This window comes from Cynoglossus semilaevis, chromosome 17 (assembly GCF_000523025.1).
Source record: "Cynoglossus semilaevis isolate Cse_v1.0 chromosome 17, Cse_v1.0, whole genome shotgun sequence".
Taxonomy (NCBI): domain Eukaryota; kingdom Metazoa; phylum Chordata; class Actinopteri; order Pleuronectiformes; family Cynoglossidae; genus Cynoglossus; species Cynoglossus semilaevis.
Window position 1 is genome coordinate 13,785,298 of NC_024323.1, and position 9,162 is coordinate 13,794,459.

General features: G+C 45.6%; 1 protein-coding gene across 1 annotated transcript in view; it reads left to right on the forward strand.

Moving 5' to 3' along the window:
* Nucleotides 1-9,162, forward strand: part of LOC103393517 (multidrug resistance-associated protein 1-like) — a 21,392-nt gene continuing 12,230 nt past the window's right edge. Inside the window, exons 1-22 of the mRNA XM_017040576.2 lie at nucleotides 1-239; nucleotides 1,271-1,447; nucleotides 2,063-2,188; nucleotides 2,845-2,982; nucleotides 3,721-3,846; nucleotides 3,962-4,023; nucleotides 4,206-4,337; nucleotides 4,438-4,650; nucleotides 4,907-5,084; nucleotides 5,159-5,320; nucleotides 5,468-5,560; nucleotides 5,655-5,858; nucleotides 5,941-6,087; nucleotides 6,379-6,466; nucleotides 6,578-6,647; nucleotides 7,069-7,195; nucleotides 7,285-7,461; nucleotides 7,928-8,095; nucleotides 8,167-8,341; nucleotides 8,438-8,498; nucleotides 8,595-8,712; nucleotides 8,903-9,110. Of these exons, the coding sequence (XP_016896065.1) occupies nucleotides 192-239; nucleotides 1,271-1,447; nucleotides 2,063-2,188; nucleotides 2,845-2,982; nucleotides 3,721-3,846; nucleotides 3,962-4,023; nucleotides 4,206-4,337; nucleotides 4,438-4,650; nucleotides 4,907-5,084; nucleotides 5,159-5,320; nucleotides 5,468-5,560; nucleotides 5,655-5,858; nucleotides 5,941-6,087; nucleotides 6,379-6,466; nucleotides 6,578-6,647; nucleotides 7,069-7,195; nucleotides 7,285-7,461; nucleotides 7,928-8,095; nucleotides 8,167-8,341; nucleotides 8,438-8,498; nucleotides 8,595-8,712; nucleotides 8,903-9,110 (2,998 nt within the window). The 5' untranslated portion in view covers nucleotides 1-191. The remainder of the gene's footprint in view (nucleotides 240-1,270; nucleotides 1,448-2,062; nucleotides 2,189-2,844; nucleotides 2,983-3,720; nucleotides 3,847-3,961; nucleotides 4,024-4,205; nucleotides 4,338-4,437; nucleotides 4,651-4,906; nucleotides 5,085-5,158; nucleotides 5,321-5,467; nucleotides 5,561-5,654; nucleotides 5,859-5,940; nucleotides 6,088-6,378; nucleotides 6,467-6,577; nucleotides 6,648-7,068; nucleotides 7,196-7,284; nucleotides 7,462-7,927; nucleotides 8,096-8,166; nucleotides 8,342-8,437; nucleotides 8,499-8,594; nucleotides 8,713-8,902; nucleotides 9,111-9,162) is intronic.

Here is a 9,162-nt window from a genome sequence, read left to right on the forward strand (position 1 = left end):
ACAGATAACCAGAGGAGGGCGTTGTTACTGTTTTCCAGACGTTGCAGAATCTTTTCTTCAGATTGTAGCAGCAGGAGGAGGAGAAGAGAAGAAGTAAATTGCCCTTAGCTGTGAGGTCTAACAGCAGGAGCGGAGCTGCTAAATCCTCCCCAGTGACACTCAGGGCCACAGCCTCATCTACCGGGCTGTGAATGGGTATTGACAGGTTCTGCAGTGTGGACAGTTCCGACCCGTTCTGGGTGAGTTGACGCCAGTCCTTTATCTCTCGGGTCCACGCTAACTGACCGGCAGCTTTCACTTCCGGATGACACTGCCTGAGAACTTTGTTGTGTATTTTTTTTCCCGGCACACGCGCTCAGTAGAAAAACAACTATCGGATTGGTTTTCTTTAAATTGCAAATATATTCGTAGCCATTGTTTGCGGTTTGGGGGCTTTTTTTAATTTTATTTTTTTAGAAAAACATACTTGTGCGTTTAGCCTCACTCCCTGTTGCCATGTTTTTTTCTACCCACTCAACGAAAATGTCAGGTTTCGTCGTCAACAACAGCGAGCGGCGAATACGTCGCCGGAGAAATGAATCCACAGTTTCTGTTATATGACGCCCTACATTGTTTCCGGGCTGAAAATGGATGGAAAAAATTATATACACCAGACTTTTATAATAACTGTAAGAAACAAATACATGAACTGTGTGTCAGGGTTATCTGATACCTGGCCAAGTTAGTTATGCACAAAAACAGAATGCAAAAATAACCTCGGCCTCCAACTTAACCTTCATTAAAAACGAATTCCAATTCATCTTTAAACCGTCTTATATGAAGGACCCAGATAAACAGTCACTCAGTGTTTCTCATCTTTAAACCGTCTTATATGAAGGATAATAAACAGTCACTCAGTGTTTTATTTAATTGATTCTGTTTATATTTATAGCGGAAACTATTTGTATGAAAATGCATAGAATTTGTTTTAGAGGAACACATTTAAACATACTTACATATTGTTATATAATATGCAAAACTAAACGATTACAGAGGACACTCTGTTTTTCTCTGCTCTGAGGTTTAGTGTGAGTAAAATGCTACCAAAGTTCAGAAGGTCAACATGTTTGGTCAGGCAGTTATATAATTTTATTTATTTTTTGACATTTATGTTGTGTTGTACAGAAGTACCGTGTGAACAGCGCCCTCACTGGGTTCACAGCACTGAACATGATGAAGTTTTCATATTTTCAACTAATTTTAATTTTGTTTTTTTCTGTCTGAATGAAAGGATTGGAACCATACGTTGTACACTGACACTCCCGACCTCACCCAGTGTTTCCAGAACACTGTGCTGGTGTGGCTGCCATGCATCTACCTCTGGATTTGTGCCCCCATCTACCTCATCTACCTCCGTAGCCACAACCGTGGTTACATATGTATGAGTCTCCTCAACAAGGCCAAAACTGTGAGTGTCGACGCCCCTGTCCCTCCACAACAGATTTTACCACAAATATGGTCCACATTAACTAAATATATGAACTATATTAACAATAATTATAATAATAAAATTGATAATAATTTCTTGTTAACTATACTATGTATTATTGGCATTTTTTAGTATTTTAATTGTTGGGTTTTTGATTCTTTGTTAATACTAGTATTTGTATTTTATGTCATTTTTTAATTATGTCACTCAATTTTTTTAGTATTTTAATTGTTGGGTTTTTGATTCTTTGTTAATACTAGTATTTGTATTTAATGTCATTTTTTAATTATTATGTCACTCACTTGTGTCAAAAATAAGGTTCATACAGTTGAAAATGAAAAACTACATTTGGTTTAGGATCTTTTTAAATACATTTAAAAGTAAATTAATTTGAAAGGTTCATACAGTTGAAAATGAAAAACTGGGATTGTGGGATTGTCAGTCCAGTCGACTGACAGAAAACCCTGTCACTTTTACATCATTCTGAGAACATGAGTCCAGGTCCAGGTCTCCCTCAGTGGTCTGTGAGATGTCCAGGTTTAGACCATTGAAAAAAAAAAAAGATGGAGAACCTGAGCTGTTTTCTCTCTGCAGGTCGTAGGTTTCCTACTGTGGATGATTTGCTGGTCAGATGTTTTCTATTCTTTCTGGGAAAGAAGTCATGGTGGTGCTACAGCACTCGTCTACATCGTCAGTCCCACCGTCCTGGGTCTCACCATGGTGAGTCGGTCAGTCTGTAGTAAACTTTTCAACTGTTATTTTCTGAAGATCAAACCTCCGAGTTCAGCACCAGGTTGCATACGTGCGTCTGTACAGGATGTAACAATGCTGTTTTTTTAACCACAACCACGTGCAGCCACTTATCTGTGCTGAGACACACAGTAATGGGCTGCAGGAGGCGCTGCTCTAATCAGGTAACTCCAACTACAAGGCACCGCCCCCTGTTTGTTTATCTAAAAAAAACACAGTCCACGCCTGTAAAACAAACAATTATGTCAGTGTCAAAATAGACATTAAGCTTAATAACATTAACATATTGTAATGACTGTATGTATTAAGGCAAAGTGTTTTTAATTAATGTTTTACATTTTTTAAATAATGAACACACTATTGTGTTCTGTGAATTTTAATTATTTTATTTTTTTCACCCTCATATTTGATTTGACCAAGTATCTTAATAAACATCAGGGTCACAGCGCCCCCTACTCTCTGTATTGTTGTTTGTTTGAAACAAATAACTGCGAGGGTCTCTAGGTGACACATTTAATATAAAACACAATCGATTAATTCAAAATCCAAACACTAGGGGGCCCCGGCTCTGTCTCTCCACGAATTCTCATGTGTGACGTCACAATCTTCTAAAACAACTCTTCCAGTTACTGGCTACAGTGTTGATCCAGTACGAGCGGATGAAAGGGGTTCAGTCGTCCGGAGTTCTGCTGATCTTCTGGCTGCTGGCGCTGATGTGTGCCACCGTCACCTTCAGGTCCAAGATCCTGCAGGCCCTCCACCAGGTGAGACCAGGAGATGGAGATAGGGCTGAGGTCGAAGGTCATTCTTTAGTCCTCTACATCATAACATACGTGATGTAATAATATTATATAAAGTAACATATGTAATAATACGATGTAACATGCATATTATATTATATTATGTGTTTATCAAATGGTGGCCCGCAGGCCAAAATCGGCCCATCAAATCATCCAATCTGGCCCGCAACTGGATTTCAAAATAATACATCAAATAATAATCTGAGACCATTTAAATTTTCTCTCAAAGTGTCTGTCCAGAAAAGTTCTGGCCCCTCCGACAAATGTCGTTGTTGACCCCTGACCTGAGAGATCTGCAAACCTTTTTTTTTTTTAGCTGCTAGATTTCACCACTTCCTGGGGATTAAATATTTACCCCGATCTTACAGGCTGAGAACAAACATTCTTGAATCAAAGTCAACAGTTTTTTTTTTAATTTGTTTTATTCTGCCAGATTGAAGTGATTTGGTCACTGGAACATTCTAGACTGATTTGGAACATAAGAAACTGCTCACATGAGCCAACCTCCCTGTAACGGTGGAGGTTTGTTTTAAGGAATGTGTCGTTTGATGTTATGTCTAGGGTTGTGCAGTAGTTTTAGGCAGGCACTGACACGTTCCTTCTCCTCACTTTCTCTGCGGCGTTTTTGTTCTTTAAGTAATTAAAAGAAAATGTGGCTGTCTGAGCTCTGCGGTGACATACTTTATTTGTCTTTTCTTCCAGCAGACGCCCGTGTCTGTGTGGAGATACACCACCTTCTACAGCTACTACGCTCTGCTCCTGGTGGCTCTCATCCTGTCCTGCCTGGCCGACCAGCCGCCGCTCTTTTCCCAGGCTGTCCGCGACCCAGTAAGAGCGCCTCACACTGGACATGTGCAGTAAAGTGGCAAAACCCTTTACTGCTCGTACACACATACAAAATACCTACAACGTTTACAGAACACGTTATTTTATTTGTTGTCAGAACCCCTGTCCTGAGTCTGGAGCATCTTTCCTCTCCAAGATAACCTTTTGGTGGATCACCAGGTGATGAAGCAACATTTCAGTACTGTTACAAAAGACTCGACCAGCCGCTCACTCTCCCTCTCTCCCTCTCCCTCTCTCCTTATCTTCATATGTGTGAGGGGTTTACTTCTATAAGAACCTGCTGCACCTGACTTCCAAACGTTCTCTGTTCTAACGCTTCATCTTCGTCTTCCCCCAACCAGGCTGCTGATTACAGGCTACAGGCGCCCCCTGGAGGACAAGGACCTGTGGTGTCTGAATCAGGATGACTGCTCTCACAGGGTGGTTCCCGGGCTGATGCGTCGATGGAGCAACGAGTGCCAGAAGGTCAAAAGGTCTGTGGTGTGAACCAACTGGGCATTGGAACCATTTCTGACCGTCCTCAGTCCTCTGACCCTCCCCCGTCTCCCTCCTCTCCCCCCGCTCCCTCCCTAGGACACAGCAGAAGATCCTGTACTCCCCCAGGCCGACCAAAGAGGGCCGGGATCTGGAAGAGACAGAGGTTTTGAACGTCACCCCTGCAAAGAAAACAGCCAAACCCTCCCTGTTCTGGGCCTTGTGTCTCTCCTTTGGACCCTACTTTCTCATTTCCTGCCTTTTTAAGATCATCCACGACGTCCTCATGTTCGTCGGGCCTGAAATCCTTCGGTGAGGGAACACTGTTAACCTTGTCAAATTCACAGGGAACTCAGCACAAACCTTTAATCACACCACTCAATCACAGGGAACTCAGCACAAACCTTTAAGCACACATGACATTTAAGAAGAGTGCCCCCTGATGGCCTCCTTTTGCTAAAATCCAGCATTAACATATTTGTGCAGAATTAAAAAAAACAAACAAACATTCAGTTGACAATTAGTCCTACGATCAAAATGACTTTAAATTCGTTATTCATTCATACAGGCTGCTCATACGATTCGTCACCGACTCCAGCGCCCCCTCTTGGCAGGGCTTCTTCTACACTAGTCTGCTGTTCTTCTGCACGTGTGTGCAGTCAGTCATCCTCCAGAAATACTTTCACGTGTGCTTCGTCTCAGGCATGCGTCTGCGCGCCGCCATCATCGGCGCGGTGTACAGGAAGGTACGAGGAATGGATGGAGTCACACACACACACACGCACACACTCTTCTGATCTTGCCTCTCCGTCTTCTCCAGGCTCTGGTGATTGGCAGCGCTGCCAGGCGCACCTCCACAGTGGGAGAGATCGTAAACCTGATGTCGGTGGACGCGCAGCGCTTCATGGACCTGGTCACCTACATCAACATGATCTGGTCTGCCCCCCTGCAGGTGGTGCTGGCTGTTTACTTCCTGTGGCAGGTACTATCGCATGGCAGACGGTGTGACCCCCGAGCCACCTTTTGAACACATCATCGGTGTAGAATTAAATTGAGATTCAGACCCCTCGTTCTTCTCCTCTTACATGTGACCCTCACTGTCCTGGACTTCTCCCTCTCTCCCCCACAGACTCTGGGTCCGTCGGTTCTGGCTGGAATGGCTGTGATGGTTCTGATGGTTCCTGTCAATGCTGTCATGGCGATGAAGACCAAAACATATCAGGTAACGTTCAGGGACCAGGAGGACGACGCTGTCTCTATATATGACATCTACCTTTAAATTAATGTGTGTGTGTGTGTGTGTGTGTGTTTCACAGGTGGCCCAGATGAAGAATAAGGACGACCGTGTGAAGCTGATGAACGAGATGCTGAACGGCATCAAGGTCCTGAAGCTCTACGCCTGGGAGCTGGCCTTCAGGGACAAAGTGTCCGAAATCCGTGAGAGCGAGCTGCAGGTCCTGAAGAAGATCGCCATCCTCGGAGCGGTGACGACCTTCACCTGGGTCTGTGCGCCGTTCCTGGTGAGTAGACGGGACACCTGAGACCCACTGTGGAGAAGAACCGATGGTCAAGGTCCTTGTCTCTCTCCCCCTCTGTCTCCAGGTGGCGCTGTCCACCTTTGCTGTGTACGTACTGGTGGATGAGAACAACGTCCTGGATGCTCAGAAGGCCTTCGTGTCGTTGGCTCTTTTCAACATCCTTCGTTTCCCGCTCAACATCCTGCCAATGGTCATTGGAAATATGGTGCAGGTCAGTGAACCTGCAGTGAGGTCATCAGTGTTCCAGGTGTCGGTCGCAGGGTTTAACTGGTCCACGAGTCCTCGGCATCACATCTTCATGGACAGTTAACCCCCAGAAATCAGGCCCCCGCTCGAGTCCTCGGCATCACATCTTCATGGATAGTTAACCCCCAGAAATCAGGCCCCTCCACCCACCACGGCATCCTAGGAAAATGAGTAGAGAACATAGAGGGAGAGAGAACACACAAACTGACCTCCTCACCCTCCTCCTCCTCACCCCCCTCCTCCTCTGTGTCTCCAGGCCAGCGTGTCCCTGAAGCGTCTCCGAGTGTTTCTGTCACATGAGGAGCTGCAGGAGGACAGTGTGGACCACAAAGTACTGACAGGCTGTGAGTTTGTTTTTTTTATTTTTTTTATTTTTGACAACAGACCGAGTGTCCTCGTCCTGTTGTCTGTGCTGACACACTCACTCACATGTGTTTTTTTGTTCTCCTTCTCAGCCTCACACAGTGTCTCCATAATGGATGGTGTTTTCAGCTGGTCCAAGACTGAGTCACCAACACTCAAGAGGTGTGTGTGTGTGTGTCTGACTGTCTGTGTGTGTTGTTTTATTTTCAAGTAAAAACCTGATCTTTATGAGATCTGCCTTTACCACGAGAGTTCAGATGAAGATCGAATTTCTTTTTCTAAGAATTAAAAACAGGACACTAATTGTGTGTCACTGTTCAGTGCAGTCTATGGCAATGGTTCCCAAAGTAGGGGTGGGGTCTCCCAAGGCGGCACACATCTAGCAAATTTCTCTTTATTGTCTCATGGTTTGTAATTGTATTTCTTTTGTTTACGGAGACTCAGTTTTGTAGGATTGACAGCGTTAACTTGGCAGAAACTGATCGTACGATGAGTCAGAGTCTGCGGAGGTTTCCTCACGAGGACGTCGATTGTTTGTGCTCCCTGAATCAGTGCAGTGACGTCATCTCCTCCATGTGTGCAGATTAAATGTGTCTATTCCTGATGGCTCTCTGGTGGCCGTGGTGGGACACGTGGGGTCGGGAAAGTCCTCGTTACTGTCGGCACTGCTGGGAGAGATGGACAAAATAGAAGGAAGTGTAGCCGTGAAGGAACACACACACAACCACACACACACACACACCCTGCGCTGGACCTCCTCCTCCTCCCGATCGTCACCACCCACTCTGTTTCCCTGCAGGGGCTGGTGGCCTACGTTCCGCAGCAGGCGTGGATCCAGAACTCCACTCTGAGAGAAAACATCGTGTTTGGACATGAGGTGAAAGAAAACTGGTACCAGCAGATCCTGGAGGCCTGTGCCCTCCAGCCTGACCTGGAGATCCTTCCTGCTGGAGACGAGACGGAGATTGGAGAGAAGGTGTGGAACTGGGATGGTTTAATTTTTTTTTCTTTGAATCTCTCATAAAGTACTTAATATTTGAGGGCAGGTTCTACCAAATATTCGTCAACATTTGTGATGTCCGGGTAGGTAAAAGGTTGCGTAGATTTACTGCATTCCTTTGACGTACGGATGTCGCAGTCATTTTATCTGTTTTTCCCAGGGTTCATTTAACTGTCGGAATCTGGGAAAATGATTAGGCTGTCGATCTGTTAAGGTTTTTTAATCTGATTTGATACTTCTCACATACTTAAATTAAATAAATCTTTTGCTACTTTACATTTACTCTTGTATAAACTAAATGTTTATACTTGTATTTTTGATTACACCTTATTCTGTCTTATTTTGGTATTTTATCTGAATTCTTTTCCCCAACTGTCACAGTGATTTTAGAAAAATAAATTAAAACAACACTCGTCTGAGTGAACGTCTCTGCTCTGTCCAGGGAGTGAACCTGTCTGGAGGTCAGAAGCAGAGGGTGAGCTTGGCCAGAGCGGTGTACTGTGACCGGGCCGTGTACCTGCTGGACGACCCCCTGTCTGCCGTGGACGCTCACGTGGGGAAACACATCTTTGAACAAGTGATTGGTCCACAGGGTCTGCTGAAGGACAAGGTCGGTGTCCCGGCATAGTCTTGGTTTGTGTTTGTCTTCTTAGGTCTCAGACTGACTCTGACTCTGTGCAGACCCGTGTGCTGGTGACCCACGGCCTGAGCTACCTGCCCCAGGTGGACCTGATCCTGGTGTTGGTGGAGGGAGAGATCACAGAGATGGGCTCCTATCAGCAGCTCATGGACAGAGATGGCGCCTTCGCCGAGTTCCAGCGCACGTATGCCGCTGTGGACAACACGCACACCAGCGGTGAGACAACACGTTCACGTCGACTGTGTCTGAGCTGAAACGTTGTAGTGGTTCAGTGGTGAAGTGTAGTTCACTGTTGTATCTCACTTTGATTAGAGTCTTTGCCAAAGAGTGAAACCAAAGGAAAAGAAAACGGGGAAGTGACCGGTGTTGATGGGTGAGTAGAAGAAGAAAAAAAATCCTGAACTCCTAAAGAAAGATTTAAAGAAGGAAGAATGAAAGAAAGAAAACTGTTCTGTCTGTTTGTAAACAGCGCCGCAGATGTGACACAAAAGTCACCGCCGCTGCAGGAAGACAAGGAGCTGAACAAGAACTCCAAGAACCCTGAGCTGGGCAAGCTGACGGAGGCTGACAAGGCCTCCACCGGTCAGGTGGGTGGAGCTGAACTCCTACCTCAGAGTGACCTCAGAGTGACCTCAGCACCACAGTAGAATGCCGTTATATTCACCCTCTGCATGTTTCTGGTAGAAGAAGAGTTTTTTTCTCCAGACTTCTTGAAGTCGTAGTCACAGACCACACCCTCTCCCCCTTTACTCCCCCTTTACTCCCCCCTTCACACAGGTCAAACTCTCCGTGTTCTGGGCCTATATAAAGGCCATCGGCTCCTTCCTCACCTTCTTCAGTTTCCTGCTCTTCCTCACCCATCACTCCCTCTCCCTCTTCTCCAACTACTGGCTGAGCTTCTGGACCGACGACCCGGTGATCAACGGCACTCAGCCGTACAGACAGAGGAGACTCCTGGTGTATGGGGCCCTGGGCGTGTCCCAAGGTGAGGAGGGGCTCATTATTATTTGGTAAAAAAAAAAAAGGCTTTCTTTGCG